The 19,955-nt window shown below is 38.2% G+C and overlaps 1 protein-coding gene across 5 annotated transcripts in view; it reads left to right on the plus strand.

The window, feature by feature from the left end:
- APP (amyloid beta precursor protein) overlaps nt 1-19,955 on the plus strand; it is a 220,629-nt gene that overhangs the window by 40,244 nt on the left and 160,430 nt on the right. For all 5 annotated transcript variants that reach the window (XM_062002381.1, XM_062002400.1, XM_062002391.1 and 2 more), the window contains exon 2: nt 5,272-5,439. In XM_062002381.1, coding sequence (XP_061858365.1) covers nt 5,272-5,439 — 168 coding nt within the window. The remainder of the gene's footprint in view (nt 1-5,271; nt 5,440-19,955) is intronic.

The raw sequence follows: 19,955 nt of genomic DNA on the forward strand, positions 1-19,955 counted from the left end.
TGTGTCGCATGAGTTATTCTTTGGGAGACTAATCTGGCTGAGAGCTTTAGGATTAGTCAAGGAGAGATTTGCCACTACAGGCGTTATTGTAGCAAACTGGACTGTGGCTTTATGTTATTCAGCATTACTGTATAGAAGCTGCTTATCTGTGTAGATTAGTACTCTAGATTATTTAATTGCATTGTAATGCAGATCATTCATTCCCTGCCAAGAAAAATATACATGAATTAAACCATTGTCTGTGAAGCAAACTTGAATAATACATAAAATTCTTCAACTCACTTATTTTAGCTGGAATATACCTTTGGTGTTGCTGCTAATTCACGTGTTAAAAATGTTATGGCAGCATGTATGGGCCAAATTGCCTATCACTACATCTAGTTGTATTCTCCTTTAATTCTCCTACCTTTCTTTTGAGTTTTTTTATCTTTTAAAGTGTGTATGTTTTAAAAGAAGTGCAACAGTTCCCTCCCTTGAAAATAGTGCTATTCAGTCCCCTTTGTGATGGAACTGCTGTTGGATGTGTCTGTTAAAATCAGAAGTAGTTCATTAGATTTTAAGTTATCAGTAACTTGCGCAGAGCTAAGTTTAATTTTTTTCTTTTTGGCTTTGCTGTGATAATGAAGTATCATGATGAGGCGGTCTCAGGGGAGAAAACCAAACTATTGCCAGGGTACTGTGATGCTTGAGGTCTTCAAGATGACCTTGATGGGAAGGCTGAAGAGAAAGTTGTTTATTTCTCTTGTTACGGGATACAATATATGTGCCATTTTCAGTCTCTTACCTGGAGATCTCAAGATAGGCTCACCAACAGTTTCTATCATACCTTTCATTCCCTGGAAAGCTTTTCTAGTACTATCCCAGTTGAAGATATAGTTGCAGCATTGGGTAAATCTCGTCTTCAAATGGCAGCATAGCTATTTAAGTACATGAGGTGGGAAAGTTTTCCATGTTTAGTCTTCTGAGCTGTTGACTTTCAGAGCTGCAAAAGACTATGGCAACAGCAGCTGTGAGAAGGTAGAAGATCTGTGTAAACCCACAAGACAGGCTTTCAAAATCCACCTGGACGAGTTCCTGTGTGACCTGCTCTAGGTGATCCTGCTCTGGCAGAGGGCTTGGACTAGATGATCTTTTAAGGTCCCTTCCAACCCTTAAGATTCTTTGATTCTGTGATTACTATCCATTGCTTACTGGATTGGGTGGGTTTTTTGTGGGTTGTGGTATTTTTTGGTTTTTTTCCACCTTTTTTTTTTTTCCTTTCTTTTTTTTCTTACCAATAGATGCCAGCAGAATTGAAATGCAAGGTTGGGAATTGGCATGCATGCCTTACCAGCTCGGGATTACTGTCATAATGAGTTTTTTAAAATAAGGAACTATTGAAGTGTTTATAAAACTGGGATTTGTGTAGATGAGTCTCCTAGGTCACAGAGGAGACACAGGCAGTTTGTAAGACCCCATCAGTGCCAGTCCCAGAACAAAGGAGCCTGAGAAACCTAACGTCCCTTGTTTTCTTCTCTCATTTCCATCAACTTCATAAAACTAAATGACAAAAATGTTTCTTGAATTCATTGCTTAACTTCTTAATTTAGGAATGTCCTCTGGATGAAAATAGGCTACAAGGACTGATCTCTTCTAGGCACCCTTTTCAGCAGGTGCCTTGGGGCTACTCTGGTGCTCAGTGGTGAGGCACTGGCAGGAAGGAAAGCGTGGTGCATATCGCTACCAAATTTCCATTTGCTACTTCACTCTGGTAAAATTAACGACGGGCTATGTATTATGTAGGCTTACTGCAGAGAGATGCATAGAGAAACAGGATGAAACCAGAAAATGTGGCATCAGAAATATTCTTGTTAACTGTCTGTTAATTGGCCTAATTAGTTATTTTGGACCAAAAATGGATTTTTAACTATGTGGATTTCAGCTTTTTCCTATGAGTTTTGTTGTAGCCCCAATGAGAAAGCAATACATAGAGGAGTACAGTGTAATATATAACTTAGTGTAGTAGCTGCAGATTTTTGGGTAATGATCTGAAAAATTTGTAGGCTTTCTTTTTTTTAATGTTAGAATCACTGTTGGTCACTGAGTGTTTGTTTGCTCTTGGGAAAATGGAAGTAACTGCTATGAAGCATATGCTTGCAAAATTGGAGTGAAGGGACATCTTTTAGTCATATGCTCAAAAGGCCTAGCAGAAGCTCTAAATCTGAGATAGGTAAGGTCAAGGTCAGATCTGGTAATGCCACCTCTTTTGCATTTGCATCAAAAATTGCTCCTAATCTTGAGTATTGCATTTTCAGTATCATCTCTGTAGAAGAGCCTCCATCAACATCAGCTGTTTCTATGGATTGTGTGGCAAGAGTAGTTTTTCAACAGGCAGGAAGGTGACAGTTTTCAATCTGGAAGTGCTGTAGCACATTGTTGTCTTATTTTCTTCAGAAATTAAATATCAGATGCCAGAAATCTCAGATAAGAAGCATATTTAATGGAAAGATCAGAAAGACACCACAAAGACTATCTCAACAGAAAGTCTGTTCTTTTAAAACTTTCTAGTGTCACTGCAAGCTTCACAGATACCATACTGAAAACACAATGTATAATAACATTGCTGCTTATTACTAAAGTTGAGAAACTTCCAGTTTAAACACCATGGCTACACAGTGGTATCAAGTGCTTACCTTCAAATATTTTTTTCTTTCCTCCAATGTAAAATGTCTAAAGATGTGATTTTCCACTCCTATTGCTTACAAGTTAATTTGAAAGCTCAGTGTTGCATCTTAGCTGGAGATTTAATGGACAAATCCATTAACCTACTGTCATTGCTTTAAGGACACTTGAACAGAGTTCAAGTTGGGAAGCTGAGTATTTGAATTATTCATGATCATGATCTACATGCTCTAGTTCTGTTTACAGCTCTGTTAATTGCTCAGGTATTTCTTCATGATTAGAAACATTTGACTGTTCTAATCAATAAGATGAAATGCAGTGTTGAGCAGTTCATTAGTACGGCCCTGTCAGCTCAAAATAAAGAAAGCTAAATGTGATCATGACTTGCTCTGGTAATTTTATTAAGGTGGGAAATGTCACGTCTTTTCTGAAGACAATGAGATTTTAAGTAGGCAGTCATAGGTTATCATGTTGTTGGAGTTAAATTGATAGCACTCTAGGTAAATGGCCACATTATTTTCACTCGATTTTAGCTGTCTTCCTAACTAAAGCAAAAAATACCAAAACGCTTCCTGTTACAAGGCCATAAGGCAAGGTTCCCCATTAATTTACAACTTGAAATATTTTTTTTCCACTTAAAACTTTAAGTTTCCGATAGTATGACTGCTGTGTGCTTTATTAATTTAATAGAGAACTCAGTTGGAGGAGCTGACTGTGAATAGAGGTCACATTTATATGTCACCTGTGGAATGACTCTTTTTTTTTTTTTTTTCTCCTTGAAATTTTGATAAGATTGTGTGGCATCTATAAAGAGAAAAGTCATTAATTTGGAGGATTTTTTGCAAATCTTTGTTAGAGATGCTCTCCAGAGTTTTTGAAGATGTTACTCCTAACATGGTAGTTTTACCAATCAAAGCAAGCCAGACAAGGTGTCATCTGAGTCACTGGAAAATTCTCTAATTACCCACTGGAAGGACAGTGATGACTGACTGTTACATCGTACGTTGCTTACCAATTCTATAAGAGAAGAGAAATTGAAATAATAAAGGGAAATCTCTGCCAGCAGAAGTGTTCCTGCTTTAGGGTTTTTTTCAACCTAAATTGTGTAATGTATTACTATCTTAAAGAATGTAGGAAAATAAATGTTCACTTCTTAAAAAAGAAAAGAAAAGAAAAAGATAAAGGTAAGAAAAATACTTGTTTTAATTGTGGCATTTTAACTCACAATGCCAAGCTAATGTGTTAGGATAGTTAGCTATTGACTGTTTCTTGGAGTAATTTTCGTTTTTAAGATTTTATTTTTTAAAATTACTGTAAGCATGTAACAGTAATGACTTTTTTGTTTAAATGAAGAATGGGGGAACTAAGATGGGAGTTGGCATACCTCTTGTAAGACAGTAATTCTGTTTAGTTTTTCATGAATTTTTGAAATTTTTTAAATTTTCCTCTTGAGAAGCCTTGTAGCTAAAAGATTAAAGATTTAAAATTGATATTTATAACTAATTGAATACTCTGCTGTACTTTGAATGTGATGGGGCCTGCCTTTGGAGCATGAGAGATAGTGGAGAACTGTTGACTCGTCTTTTGAGGTACCTAACACAAAGGGGAGATTTGTCTTTGTATTGTGTTTCTCAGACAGTAAAACTGAAGTATGTACTTTCACCATACAGTTTTTGAGGTTGACTACACTGGCGGGCAGAGGGCTAAAAGAAAGAGTTCTTGATTTGCCTTGCTGTTGTACCATGGGAGGGATTTGAACCAACGTTGAGGTTTGGGGAAAGGAGGGTTAATGTTGTTTTATAAAATGCAGGTAGGAAGCTCACAGGTGTTTCAGGGTGGTATTTAATTAGGAAACTGTTGAGGGCAACCCTGACACTTGGCTTCAATACCCTAGCTGCACTTGCGCCATTCAAGGAGAGAGGCAGCCAGATGGGCTAGGGTGACACAGGCAGCATGCTTGCAGGACGGGCAAGGAGGAGCACTTGGCGTGGCCTTAAGCCTATGTATTTTAATGCTTGTTCAGTATAGACGGTATTCTCTAATGCTTTACTGTGAGATTGACCTTTAGCAGACCCGTTTTGATAGCACAACAACCCGTTGAGTTAACACAAAGGTGGGAGCCGCTGATTTTAACCCACCATCTTTATAAGGCATCAAATACAGCCTGTGTGCCCAACATCCAAACAAACTAGAGAAGGACTTGAAAAAAGATATATTGCATGATTTTTAGGAAACTCTTGGGGAGAACTTGTTTCTTTTTTGTAAATTGTTACTGAACCCTCTATCCCCCCTGTACACCAAGTATGGCTGGAAATGTTAATTTAATTGTCTTCCAAGTATGCTGCTTGTTCTGTGTTTGTAAGTTGATAAGACAATTTGGACCCACAAAACAGGTTACAGCTCTTAACTGCATTACATTGTTGTGTTCTGGGTTTCTGTGAAGACTGCATTTATATTTCTCAAATCTGCTTGAGTCAAACAGTTTCAGCCTTTGCTGCCATGGGTGGGAGTAAGCCCAGAGTTTGAATCAGGCTTGCTTGAGCGGTTCCTGCTCTGGATGAACTGAAATGTCAGATGTGAGATGAAAACTTTTTTTTCTTTTCCTTCCAGGTGCCTGCTGATGGAAATGCTGGGTTGCTGGCAGAGCCTCAAATTGCCATGTTCTGCGGGAAACTCAATATGCACATGAATGTGCAGAATGGAAAGTGGGAGTCAGACCCCTCCGGCACAAAGACCTGCATCGGGACAAAGGAAGGGATTCTCCAGTACTGTCAGGAAGTAAGTCCTATCCTTGGGAACAACTACAGTGATTATTCGTTTGAAGCACCGAAGTGCAAGCATGTGCTGGAGAGCTGAGTCTGTAGAGACCTTCTTTTACATTCTCTTCTGTTTCATTGCGTTTTTGTCTTTTTTTAAAGAAGTTCTCTCCAGGGCCTGCTAAAACAGCTTCAAAATGGGTTGCTGAGGGAGTCAGTGGAACTGTTGTTAGACAGTTTTGCCCATCTGTCTTCTGCCCTTGGGGGATAATTTTTGTATAGCATATGCACTGTGAGCTGCTTTCTTGTGAAGTATTTTGAATAAAGATGAGGTGACAGGTTATTATTTAAAATGCCCTTGTTCTTTTCTGGGCTGATCTTGAAAGAGAGTCAGCTGTAACATTTCTGTCACCCTACCATGATACTAAAATGCACTGGGGCAGTCCAGAGTTATTGGTCTCTGCTGCAGACTGAACCATTCAGAGTTTCTTAATAGAAAAAGCTTGCCCTACAGATGAAGTCAAAATGACTAATTTCATATTTGAGAGCAGAGACTTATTACCCCCACACTTATGTCCTAAGAACAGATTGTGGATCTAATTTTGTTTTGTCTCCATGCTGTGGTAGCATGATAACTTCATACCAGTGTGTGACAACGTGAAAAGAAAATGCAGATTTCATGACATGAAACAAAAGGGCATGACTTAAGTCACTTTAGTCTTTGTATTTCTATACCATCTCTGCTTTCTTTTTAAAGCAGAGGTTATTGCTTATTGCCATAGCAGTAGCTGTCTTGCTTCTTAAATGTCAAGCCAATTCCTGTGAAAATGTCTTTTTTTAAATGCAAGATAATTCACCCTTCAGATCTCTAGTCTCTTAGCATCTTCTTTCCTGTCATTTCACCCATTGATTGTTCCTCCAGTTTCTTGCAGAGGTTTTTTTTTTCAATTTTTTTTGTGAGTTTGCCATTTATGGTCTAGAATATTCATTTTAATGAAGATATTGTAGTGGCTATTAAAATTAATTCTTCACCAATAGTTTTGTCTTTTTACTAGCAGTATTAATTTGTGAAATTAATAATATTTTCATTTACCACTAACAAAAATAGCAGACCTAACCTACTAGTAAGGTTTCAGAAGTTTCTTCTGATTTTCTATTGTCTCCTCTGATTTATCTAAATAAAATTAATTTATTTAAAATAAAATTTATTTAATAATGAAATTATTGATGATGAGGAAAGGAAGATGAAAGTAGGTAATTGGTGAATTAAAGTCTACAAGGTATTAAGTCTTTAGATAAAGTTATAGAAATAAATATGTGAATTTACAGGAAGTAAATAAGGAAAACTTCTGCTGCATATGAGGAAAAAAATTCTTGCCATGAAGGATGGCCATGTGGTGGCATAGGCATCCAGACAAGCTGTGGAATTCCTGTCCTTTGAGACTGGGAGAACTGAGCTCGGCAAGGGCCCACACAACTTGTTCTTGCTTGGATGTAAGGCCTGGTTGGAGCAGAGGAAGATCAGGATGACCTCTATAAGTTTCTTTTAACCTGTTTTTTTTGGTTTTGTTTTTTTGAGAATCTGAAATTTTCTCCCAGCTGGAGAAACAGAGGCAGAAAGACAATTTATTACTTGGGGTTTTAAGGGTAAATATTTAAACTCCAGTGTGGTGATTTTTGTGCTGACAATTCATTAGCTTAATATTATATGATCATATCACAGTTTTAGAGAGTCTCTTTAGCTACAATTAAAAGCATAGCGTAGGGGATTCTGCCTTGTTTTGGGGCAAGGTGCTGGTAGGTCTATTCCTCAAAAATGGAGCAGGCATCTTCCTGATTTTAGTTAATCTATGTTATTCTGGGTATGTGACTGAGCAGTGTGTTTTTTGTTGAGTTGAAGTAAGCAATTCTGCTGTTGTGTGTTAAAACATGAGAATCTGTCTAAAAAGCCCCTTTCCTTTCTGTGCTCACTGGTATGCTTTCTGTTTGTACACATACCTGAGCTGCATGGTACAACTGGCTGTAGAACATTGGTGAAGAAGGGACAAGCTGGTTAGGGGCATAAGAGCTTGTGGCAGTACCAGGGCTCTCTGTCAGCACCTAGTTTGGGCGTGGGGAGGAATAATATGACCCCCTGTTTTTAAATGCTGGTAATAAATTAAAAAATAGATACCGAATAGAAGCTCAGATTTACTTGACAGCAAGTTAAAACAAAAAGCCGCATGGAAGTTGATCTGTCCCAGCAGCTTGGAAATGAGCTCCCAGTTTCCTCCCCTACAGTCCTCCCTGTTTCCCTATGTCTGAGTCTGGAGCAGCCTGGGTTTTGGCCAGGAAAGCACTTCTGCTTCTATTCTGTTAAGTTTCCTGTGATTAACAGGATAAAAGCAACCGTTTCTACCAAAGAAATGAATTTGTAGGGACATGCTGGTAAATGCAACTCTCTTGCAAACTGTCTTCTCAGCTTTAGAAAACCCCTTGTTGCTTGATCCTTCAAACATACTTAGTATCCTGGGGGTAACAAGTGAGGTGATTTTCCTCTTGCCTTTTGCTGTTTACCTTGACTTTGAGGCAGTGCTTGCTATCAGGAAATGGGACAAATTTGCATTTTCCCATTAGCAGAAAGCAGTGAGTATCAAGGCTGAGATGTGGTACATCTTGTGCTGCAATAGCATAGGGATAAAAGTCTCCTTTTTGATTACTTTTGCCAAATACGACCTTTTTCTTCATTCTGTTTCTCTCCTGTTAATGCTTTTTTTTCCTCAAAAGGAGGACTGCTGCTTTTTGGCGTGTTTTTTTTTCTCACTATAGGCAGAGGCTGAACATATTGGACAGGTGCTCTTCCTGAACCTATGTTATTCATGCTCCTTGGCACCATGACAGCTTCCTTGGTTCCTCAGTTTTGCTATAGCAGCAGCTGCTAGTACTGTTCTGCTAAGGTACTGGCTATTTTTCTCAGCTCTGAGCAGAGCCCTGAAATGATAGGGAGGAAGGAAAGGCAAGATTTTTTTAAATGGTTTTTTTCCCCTGCATGTCTAATGAGAAATCCATGTATCCTGGTTGTTACTATAGATACTTTGTGTGGCTCTGCACCAGGCACTGTGATTATGATTGTAATGTAAGAGATGATGCTCTGCTGTGGTAAATCCTGCAGAGTTAACCTATGCACCCACTTCCTCCAATACCAAGATGAGATCAGAAGGGATGTATGGAAAGGAGCCAAGTGGGCAGAAACTCAATAAGCAAGTACAGTAGAGATCTTGCTCCTTGGCTCCTGGGCTAAAATAATACAAAGTTAGTAAATTTTAACAGGAAACTGCTCTTCACTCATTGTTAATACAATATAATACTCCAGTATTCTCTGGCTTTTTTTAAATTTTTTTGAGCAGAACTTAAAAGTAGATGCACTCCTGCCTCCTTATAAGCTGTTTTAAAAGAGCTTTTCTTGACAGTGGAAGGACAGATGCCTGGGTGGTGGATTGGAAGGTGCATGAAGTTCAGAAGGACTTAAGTTTCTTCTGCAGAGATGTACTGGGAAGCTTTGCATCTTTTCTTTGTTAACATTGCCCCTACTCATCCACTGCTAGTGTAGGTGGGTTTTTAAGTCTTGATGCAGGAAGCAGTAATAGAGGAGCATTGCTGAGGCAGAAAGAGAGGAACAGGGAATAAGCAGAACCACCTACATGTTTTAAAGATTTGTCTCTTGTTGTTGCTTCACTTCTTTTGAGTGGGAGCTCAGTGCAGCACAGGAACTGTGTAAATTTATATTTGGACAACATATCACACAGCTTAAAGATGGCAAAGCTCAGACTATACATTACTTATTTGAAAGGAAATGGAAGATAGGATAGTTGAATGCTGGCTTGTGAATTCCTTGACTTAGTTAAACTCTGCCATCGAAGTCCCAAGGGGTTTCTAGAAGCACAGCACATCCATTTCTTCTGCCTTCAGTTCTTTGTGTTTTCCTATGTTCAGCTGAAACTGATGGCTTTTATCTTTTTTTAAATACAGCAAAATCAAGCTTTCTTGGCTGGAAAGAGATACTGTTAGAGAAGCACAATTTACTAATGGTTTATTTTAATATCAAACTAACTAGTATGGTGCTATATTAATTGTGCCTATTCTAGAAAACTAAGATTGCATGGGCCTGATCTGTAGGGGCTGCAGGTGCAAGCACAGTGTTACATTAAGGCAAATGGAGTGGTTGCAACTGTATATGTGCCAAAATTGTGAAAGTTTTATGAGTGTACAAGCTGACACTTCAAATCAAGCTATCAGTCAATCCAGTCCTGGTGCTGCTGACAGTGCAGTATCAACTGTTTCAGAGGGATGTTGGAAAAACCCTGCCACACACAATTACTGGATAACTCAACTCGTGGGGAAAGTTTCTTCCTAATGACCCCTGATGGGTGGTTAGCTGGTGTCCTAAAACATGTAGAGTCCATTGCTCCTGGATTTTGCTTTTTGTTGTTTTGTGGAAGAAACTGGTCATCCCCACCCACACATGCTCAAGTGCTGAGGTGATAAGTTACTGTTGAAGGAAGATACGTTTCAGAAGCCAGTCAGCTCCTTGTCTTGATAAACAGGCTTCAGAAAACTGATCTGGACCCAGCCCTTTGTCAAAGTATACATTTTCAGAGCCACATTTATATACACAGTTGAAAGTTAATTTAGGTGTGTGCTGTTCACTGTTTAAACAGAATGTGTGCTCTGCTAGAAGATATTGGTATATGTTTTGTTATATTAGCACTTTTGAACAGCTGCTGTGTACTGAATTTTATGTCTAGCAATTAGGATACATTATATGAGTTCCTTGAAGCACTGAAATTATTTTACTTGAAATTATTCTGTGCTTGAACCCAGTGTCCAAAATAAATTGTAAAAACAACACTCAGAGATGGCAAAAAAAATCATTTTGTGTAATGCTTTCTCTTTTTTTCCCCACTTAGTGTAATTTGGAGATGCTCATTTCCTTTTTAACTATGCATGGATCTTTGACTAGGTGCTTAGAGTAACTTTCAGATATAGAGTGTGTGTTGGCTTGGGCAGTTATTGCACCTGGCATCTCTGAAGCCACATCATGACTACTTGGTTTCATTTGTGAAGTCACGATGTGTGTCTACTTTCTTTCTAAACATTGAGATCCATGAGTGCCTTGCACTGAATGTGTGTTCCTTACCAGAGTCTTCCCCAGAAATAAAAAAAATGAAGTATATGTGCAGACTACTATGCTCTTAACTATATCTTTATGTTATGTGGAACAGAAAATAGTAGGATAAATTCAGATGACAGGAAATTTGTTTTAATTGTTGACATAAATGGCATTTTGAAGAGTAATGTGTGTTGGTATATTCTGAGATACGCATAGACATGCTTAGAAGTTTGGGTGAATGCTGGCTTAGCACTCTTTCGCATTGATTATTGAGGTCTTTGTTTTTATTTAGCTTTTGGTCTATACATTAGTTCAGTCTCTGTCAGTGATTATATCTCATTTGATTCAATGAAGGCTTAGATATTTGGAAATTCAGGGTCTACTACTGACATGCTTGTCCTGTGGTTAAACTGTATTATACTCATCATTTAATCTTGAGAAAGAAGGCTGGGATTTTCAGTCCAGACATTTAAATATATTTCTGCCATTTAAATATATTTCAAATCCAGTGACTAGTAAAACTTGGAGCATATGTTGCAAGATAATGCCTGCGTTTCTTTTGTGGATGATAAAAAGTTCCCCCTTTTTTTTTTCTTTACACAGACTTTTTTTGCATGTCTCAAAAATAAATGAAATTAAGAACATCAGGATTTCAGTATGTTGTTGTTTTTTATGATACATTTTCCAGTTCCTTTTGAACTAAAATGTTTTTCTTGTGGAAAGAACGTACTTCTGCTTTGAGACTGAGGGAGGAAAAAGGATGAAAATGGACAAGGACTGTCTGCCTAAATATATATTTAGCTAAATGTGTACTACAGTGTTTAATGAAGCTCTGATTCTGCATTTTCCTCAAGATTAACTTTGAATTCAACAGATAATGATGGACTAGGTGAATGGCTCAACTTAATTTGTGGGTTCCATCAGCATAACATTTGTTCCAGGAATACAATTGTTTCTTCTGTCCTCTAAAAATACATGAATGCAGTGGCTGTATACAGGGTAGTCTTAGTGCCTTTTTTGGTTCAGAGTTGAACTGGCAAACAACTGTTTAGCATGTCATTAAGATGTCAAAAGACATCTGGTAAATTTGAGATATGAAAGACAAGAAGAAAATGTTTTACGTTAGCATCAGTATGCTGTGCTCTGTGTTTGTGGTTTACTCCTTAAGGTTATAAAAGACTGGCTAACCATGCTTGCACAAGTCTCGTTGAATGCCTAAGGGAAGGGAGGGAAGCTCAACTGGCCCATTTCTTGGCCTTATTGAAGCCCAATAATTTTCTGAGGGGGCTGTGTAGCATTGGATGTGGTCTGTAGGTCATGTTGCATGGAAGTTGTCCTGGTGGGGATGATGCAAAGGACCTTTACTGCTACAACCCCTGCCATTCTATGATTCTATGATTTCATCATTCTTTTTTCCTTCTTCTGTACACAGTTATCATACTAAGTTGTCTACTATTTTCTTTACAGATACGTTTCCCAAACATTCTTACACTGTATAACTCTGAGGTGGACTGATAACAAGCTATTCCTTTAATAAATAATATTATAAGCCTAAGAGATACTGCACATAAAGTGTGATGGTTATCTTAAATAAAGAAAGTTCTATTATAAAGATACAGCTATTTCTTATCAATCCTTTTGAGGAGGAAATGTTGATGCTAATCTATTTTCTTTTCCTCCACCTTTTCAGACCATGCTTGCATGGTTGCTTCGGCCTGGCAGAGATCTGTCCCACTTTTGCAAAAGGTCATCCTGGGTCCTCTTTAACTCCTGGCATTTTCCACTATGATACAGATTTTATTCTTAGGGATGATGTTTTTAGAAGTAGGTCAGTTCCTTGATTCCACTCTGTGCTTAGCAGTAGCTTATAGAGTAAACAAGAGGTGGACTAAGGCAGAAATCATGCCTTAGCAACGTTAGCCTTACATCCAGTTAGAGGCACTGAAACCACAGTCTTAGGACCTGTAAGTCTGCATCCGAAGATGGATCAGTGAAAGTGTGACTGACTCCCACTTCTTGGGAAAGGTGCTCTGGAGAGCTAAGAGGCTCCTTGCAGAGTTTGGGCAGTTTTGAGTGTTTAGGGTCTTCACCTCTTTCTCATCTTCATCAAATTTCTGTGCGTGATTATGTATGTCTGAATAGGTAGCATGCTTTGTGGTGTGTAGCTTTCCTGTGCTGTATCTTGCAGCTTTTTCTTGTGGTGCTAGTGTCACACTCTTATCTCTTTTTTTTTTTTTTTTCTTGCTCCCTCTCTCCAGTTTCACCCTTGTCTAGCTACTTAGTCGTATATGGAAATCAGATGTCTTCATTTCACTACAGCAGTGCCAATGAAGTTTATTAGTAGCAGGCAGTGGGCTGATTTGTCTAGATTGGGAGCACAGAATAGATTTAGGTTCAGAAGTCAGTCTTTGCAAGTGAAAGGGCATTACGCATATATTTTCAGTTGTCAGTTTTGCAAGAAAATAAATAGGAAAGACAATTTTTACTCTGTAGCTTTCAAGCTGTCGAGAAGGTGGTGCTTGCTTGAATTCATAGCAGGGCAATGCCCCAAGGTTGGATGGGGGAAATATTTCTTTATTTCTGGGACATTCAATTTTTTCCTAAGCAGTTTATTACCACTGCTTTCTAATTCATACAGTAGCATTATCATCTGGTTAGCTTTTATCCAATTAAAATTATTATGTAGCACTGTACTGAGTGCCTGCTTCAATCTGCCAAATATTGTATACCTCTGGCTAATAAAAAAAATCCCCCGGATAATCTGTTTTTTTATAGATGTAATGCTCCTTACAGGAAATTGTTTTAGATAGTTGTGGATTAATTGTAATTTATAGTCATGGGGAAATGTGTGAATATTCAGCCAATTATTGATGGCTTTATCCACTTTTTTTGTTTACATACATGTAATGAATACTTTTTTTTAGTAGTTTAAACAGAATTTTAGCTGTTCTCTTTTTAAACTTGAGTAGGGTAAGATTTTCACTCGAGATGTTACTGTAAATTACTAACGAAAAAGTTAGAAAGGTGAGGATTTTAAATATCTAGGGTTTTTTTTCTTCAGCGCTCATAAGGCTTCATGCATCACAATATCTGGTAAAACATCAGCTTTGTGTTTTGTAGGTGCCAATAGCTGTTGCATATATTAGCACCAAAAAAAGGAAAATTAATGATACAGTAGTGCCAATTTTTTTTTTTGTCTGGATATGACTATTGAAATATGAATATTGTTAATGTAGATATGAGGAAACATTATCAACATTTTTTTCTTGCCAGAGTAGTGTGTCTTTCTGTTACAAATATCACTGCGAGTCAGAAATACACTGACCTCACAAAAATTTATTGATAATCAGGATATCCAGTTTCAGCTCTTTTAAGAAACTGCACACTGTTTCAATTAAAATATAACCCAAAACAATTTAATTCGTTTGATTCTCAGCTTTAGTCATATGTCTTCTTGAAGAGCAGTAGTATTTAAGCATTTAAAAAGAACCACCTAATTTCTTCCATTTATTACTTGCTTCTTCCATTTGTCCTGGGAATACAGCTCTACTGAAGAGATTTGGTCAATTAATGGCTTCTTTTTAAATTTGAGTTCTGAGTTGCACATGGGAAACAATGGGTTTTTTGGGATGGTATCAAGACCTTTAATGGGGTTTTTTTTCTTGTTTGAGCCTATTGCAGGTTTTAAAAAAGCAAGGTGGAAACTTTAATGAGTGTTTCTTTAAACATTTGTGAAGTGTTCCAGGTGATGTTGCTCATCCAACTTCTTAAAATGTGTATATGTGTTTTAGAGGAGATTGTCTTACTCTCATTTTGAGTTGTTGGGAGCACGTAGGTGGATATCCTAATAGGCAATTACTTGCTGAAGTCTGAAAGATGACTTCTAAGATTTTGGTGGTGGTATGGATCAGAGCCATTCTGTTGAGCAGCAGGGTAATGCATTCCTATTGCTGTTTTATTCTTCTGCCCCAGACATTTTCTACAAGAGTATCACTCTGGTTTGGAGCAATACAGAGGGCTGGGCTGTCTCTAATATTCAGCCAGGTTTGAAGTTCTTGAATGTCCATGCTTTTACATACTTTCAGAATCTTGAGCTGTTGTAGCTTAAGATCTGTAACAAGAACAAGCACTCTCTCCTAGAAGACAGTCAGATTGTGCGAACTAATTTTAGTGTTTCTTACCAAACTAACAGGAGTGCTGCTTCAGAGTAGTTTAGCACAAGTGTTGAGCTTAAGTGATACATTCTGTTGCAGAAAGAGTTTTCTTCCCTTCTTACTCCTCATTTCTTTTCTGCCAGATTTTAGCATATGTCTGATTTTGCGATGAGGAAATTTAGGGACCTGAACTGTCACAAAGCTAATCCCCACAAACAAATAGAAAAAAGGCTGAGTTTCTCACTCTGGCCCACCTCACTGAGGATCAGATGACCTGGATTGAGAACGTGGGAGAGGTGGGAGGTCAGGACTTTCCCTTCTTAGGACAGCTGACTAGAGGATGACTTTGCTATGGTGTTCAAACAGCTTGTGATAAATATTTCTGAAGGCATTTCATCTTTGTATCTTATGTGTTTTCGCATTTAGTTAATACCTGAATTTTCCCAGTAATTTTTCTCCAGCAGTAGATAGCATGAACAATTCAAATGGGAAGAAAAATTGCTGTTATTAGATCTAGAAGATAGATATCAGATCAAGTCGATAATGAAAAGCAGGCCACAGATTAATCAGAGATGCAGATGTGGCTCCATGATTCAATTTTGGGCAGCAGTAGGAAATTAGGTGAAGAGGAAATAGATTTAAAATACCCAAATCTGTGTAGAAAAAGAGAGAAAAGAAGGCGGGTGAAAATATATGTGAACAAAGCTAGCTAGCGTTTTTAAGCAGAATGATGACACTGGGAAGGACAGAGGAGAATTGATGGATGATTGAGACTGAGAAATTCAATGTAATGCAGTATCCTTACACTAGTTGTCTGATGTGAAATCCAGTCTTCTTGGGTCATTTACTAAACTCTTACACAGGCCTGCCCGAAGTATTTTGAGAGAAAGGATATAGACCTTCCATCTCAAACACAGAGTCCCTACTGCTTTTGCTATTGCTTTTACTGTTGTTTTTGCTCCTGTGAGGGTTTTGCAGCTTGAGGTGAAGCAGGAGCAGCTGTGTTCTGGAGCATCAGTCTAACGTGCTGTTCCCCAAGATTAGGGGATTTTGTTGGTGTTGTTTAACAAAATAAAATCCTGTCTTAAACATAATGCAGAAGTGGATTTGATATTTGCACATTAATGGAATGTGTTAATGTATCACATGTAGCAATGTCATAGAATTTCCTGTGGAAGAAGTGCTGATCTGTCTGACAGGTTATTAGAGGGTCAGCCTCGCAGTTGTCAAAGGGCTGCAGCAACGGATCCACACAGAAGTGCTCAGACTGCACTAGGAGTCTGATGTGGAGTTATTTGAAGTCAGTGCAAATCCTTACATTGACTGCTGCTTAGATTAGTCTTTGGAGAAGGAAGTCCAGTTTAATGTCTCACTTTCATGAATACTCAAAGAAATTAAAGCTCATCTCTGGAACAGTTACCTTGCTAAACAAAAGAAACTACTAAGCAACAGAGTGCTGTAATAAAGTAGATTCCATCATAACATAATCCTGAAGATAAGAACATTTAAAGCTTTGATGTCCTTTTTTTGTTTCCAAAAGCTTCAACAGTAGCGTAGGTGCGGTTCTGCAAGGCGAGAAGTAATCTCTCTCCCAGGATGAGCCAAGGCAGTTCAGAGTGTTAAGGATTTTTTTTATTTCTTCTTTCTTCCTCAGTTTGAAAATCCTTTCTGTCAAGAAGTATTTGATTGGAATGGTCAAACTTTATTTATTTGTTTTTACTTCAGTCCATTTCAGTGAACTTAGTTCCTGTTGGAGAAAGGCTGCCGAAGATTGTTTTAAATGAGATGTATTGTTAGTGAGTCTTACCGTGACACAAAAGTAAGACATGCTATAAATTATCATACTTAGTTATTTCTGGATTTTGAGCAAGTTGGAGGATCATGCAAGAAAAAAAATTACTTGTTTATTACTGCCACCTGAGTTGTGATTACCATAATTACTTCAAATGTATCTGTTTGTATAGCAATACAAAAAATACATTTTTCTACTTAGCTACTATTCATAATGCCAACTTGTTAAATACTGTTGTACTAAACAGTTTTTATGAAGAGCCAATCAGTTTGATATCAAGGGTTGGGTTTAATAATACTTGTCAAATAGTACCTGAAGCCTCTTTCTTGTTATTTTTCTTCCTTGGCACCTCTGATGGGCTTTCCTACACAGAATGTCCTGTTCTTGAGATGCTCTGAGCTTGTTTAGTTGGACAGTTGAATGTTAATTAGTCACTTCAATCAACTGCTTACCTGGGGAATTGTTACACAGTGAACAAGAAGTAGTAATAGTAGCCTCTGATAGACTTGATCAACATCTGTCAAGTCAATGTACTCAGTATGTAGTGTTCTCTTCTAGGCATTTATAGCTTCTATTTCCTTAGCTTCAGAATTAGAAATGTTAATCTCCATGATGCTAAAACATTCTCCTCTCCTATTTTCCCAAGAAAAAAATGACTCATTTGACTTTTTAAGAGAGTATTCAACCAGAGTGACACTTTCTTTTCTGATTTTTAATCTTACTGTACCATTAGCCTAGCATACCTTAAAAATTGCAATCAACAGGACAGGAAATCAACTCGAGAGTGCCAGCAGTCAGGAATTTGCAGTTAAATTTGCAGTTTCATGCCTAAGTCTTTTTAATACAGTAGGGAATTTTCTGTGGTCATGTCTTTGTATTTCTTTGGAGATTGTGCCTCAGGGAGAATGAGTTGCAAGCTTCAATAGAAATGAAATCCTATTAAAAAGCTCATTGTTTTCTTCTTCAAGAGCAAAATATTCTACAAGCTTGAGGTGTGTGAAGTTCAGAGATGTCTGTGTAGTGGGGTTGGTGCTAAGATCTTAAAAAACGATAGAAGTATTTTTTATTACCCCATGTACTTGGAGATGGTACAAACTGGGTTAGTATCATATTTTTTGATGACTTTACTGAGATAACATGGTTCAGATTTCAAATAATAGAGCAGTTAACCCAGGGTAGAAGTCAGAATTTGGCTATTAGCTGTGTCATGCTGTCAGCAACCTCTTAACACTGTTACTAATGTTAAGTAGACATATTTTTTTTCATTTCATGTTGAAAACCTGATTTGTACATTACATGGACTGACAATGTGTGGTGATATTTGCCCTTTCAACCCTGTGACAGTATCTGGCTGAAATGAGTACTCGCTGTTCCTGGCCTGGGCATTTGCCCATTGTGCAAGCAGGATTGGAGAACTGGTGAGATGCACGGTGCAGAGAGGTATGTGCCTGGGCATGTTCCAGCTGCACAGTGTTTTGGATTGGAAAGCAGATGCATGATTACAATTCTTCTTACTCTGCCCTTAAAAATTCAGGATCAACACATCTCAGAAGATTCATAATTGACTTGGATTTTTAAAGTTTTATTCTAATGCTACTTTTGCTCAGCATGTGTTTGAGCACTTGGAAATGCACATCCCGTTCCTGCTTGAGATTAAGGTCTTACATAGATTGATGTGGAAGTTTTGTTGGTTATGATTGGACCTAATGTTATGCCACAAGTGTCGTTCTCTAGGGATTAACATCACTGTGGTCAATTGAGTCACTGGGAGCAATTTGAAGAGCTTCTGGTTTCTACATTTGGCAGCCATCCTAATCCTTTTGAGATTGTTCTTTTGTAGAAGAAAAAAAAAAAAGCTGCTTTTTTTTCTGGCTTTGACTTGGTGGGTTCAATCTTTCTGTTAGAGAAGTCTGTGTCAGAGTTCCTGTTGACTTCAGTGGAGCATACAGTACAAGGCGTCAAAAAACATTTTGCCATCTGTGAGGGAACAGACTGCAGGAGGAAGACTGGCAAGAAAATGTTTAACTTCTCTTTTGCTGGGGGATAGGGCACTAAGACAGTTTGTTCTTTGATTTACATACTTCTGAGCTACTTTTGTTACATGTGCAGGTGCCTATAGATGACCCAATGACTGGGAACTTCATGCACCTGTATATTTGGTGCTTATATACCAATTTATTGAGCAGCTTTTGACAAAACCTTTCTCCCCTGCAAGGTTCAATAGGCAGCTTTGCAGCATTAGCTGTAAGTGAAAAAAATTACTTAAAAGCCTTGGCCTCTAACCTCCGCTGTGCTGTGTGAACAACTCGGAGCCTGTGAGTAGTGGGGCTTACTGCAAATGTGCAATGGTGTGGAGCGTGGGTCTGAGGGGCTCTGAGCTCCACCTCATGTGTTGCCACCTCTGAAAAATAAACAGCCAAGTCTTCTGTGGTAATGCAACAACGGGAAAGCATTTTCTGCTGTATGGGTTTTCACTCTGTAAAAGCGGTAATAGGATGTTAAGATTTTACTAAAAAAAAAAGAGGGCAAACCAAGTGTTATACTGCTGAATTGCCTCAGGAGACACAGCATGTGTACTTCTGTTTCAGACCCAGGACTAACTCAGTCTGCCGCTACAGGCATTATGCCTGTATTTTTGTGCTGTCCATAGGATTTGGAAGTCTGTTCAGAAAAGAGATGGTAGGACTTTTGCTTTATGGCAAAGTGCAGGTGGTGGTGCCCATTTCTTTCTTTACTTTCAAACTGGCGGTTGCCTGTGGACTCTATGACACAGCTTCATCTGAAGGATTGTTGGCTGAAAGCCCTTGTTGTCAAAAGGAGAGATGGCTGGGAGGCTCTCTTGTTAAATATCCACATTGCCATCACTCACAGGCTCAGGATGATTGCTTATTTATTTAGTAGCTACAGTATGGGATTATCTGAGTTTTCAGTCCAGTTCAGAAGCTGGAAATGAAGACACCAACCATTTTACTGAAATAAAGCAGAATTTTTATGTCTGTCTTGGATGAATTTCCATGCTTTGTTGTAAAGATGTTTGCAGGTGGCAGCCGTTACAGAACTCTCCATATCCTCCTCTGGTCTCATCATTCTGGGAATTTGAAATATTGTGAAGCAGAATTAAAGAAACAAGTGCAATTTACAAGTAAAAGTGAATTCTAAGTGAGCTGGGAAGCCATAACAGTTTTCATGGTTAATGAAGATTTTTTAATACTCTATTGGACATTACAGCTTTCAGTAGTACTTTGTGAGTGCTGTTAAAGACATGAGCCACATGACATGAGACATGTCCTATAAAATAGAATTTGTACTACATGTTTATACACTAGTTCCTCAGCAGATTGCCTTCTTTGTGTGACGTGCTGAGGCTTCCATTCCTGGCACTCGCACTGCCTTTTACTAACCACCCTCTCACTCCTCTTTTTTCCCATCATGGAAATGTGACG

Source organism: Colius striatus, chromosome 1 (genome assembly GCF_028858725.1).
Source record: "Colius striatus isolate bColStr4 chromosome 1, bColStr4.1.hap1, whole genome shotgun sequence".
Lineage (NCBI taxonomy): Eukaryota > Metazoa > Chordata > Aves > Coliiformes > Coliidae > Colius > Colius striatus.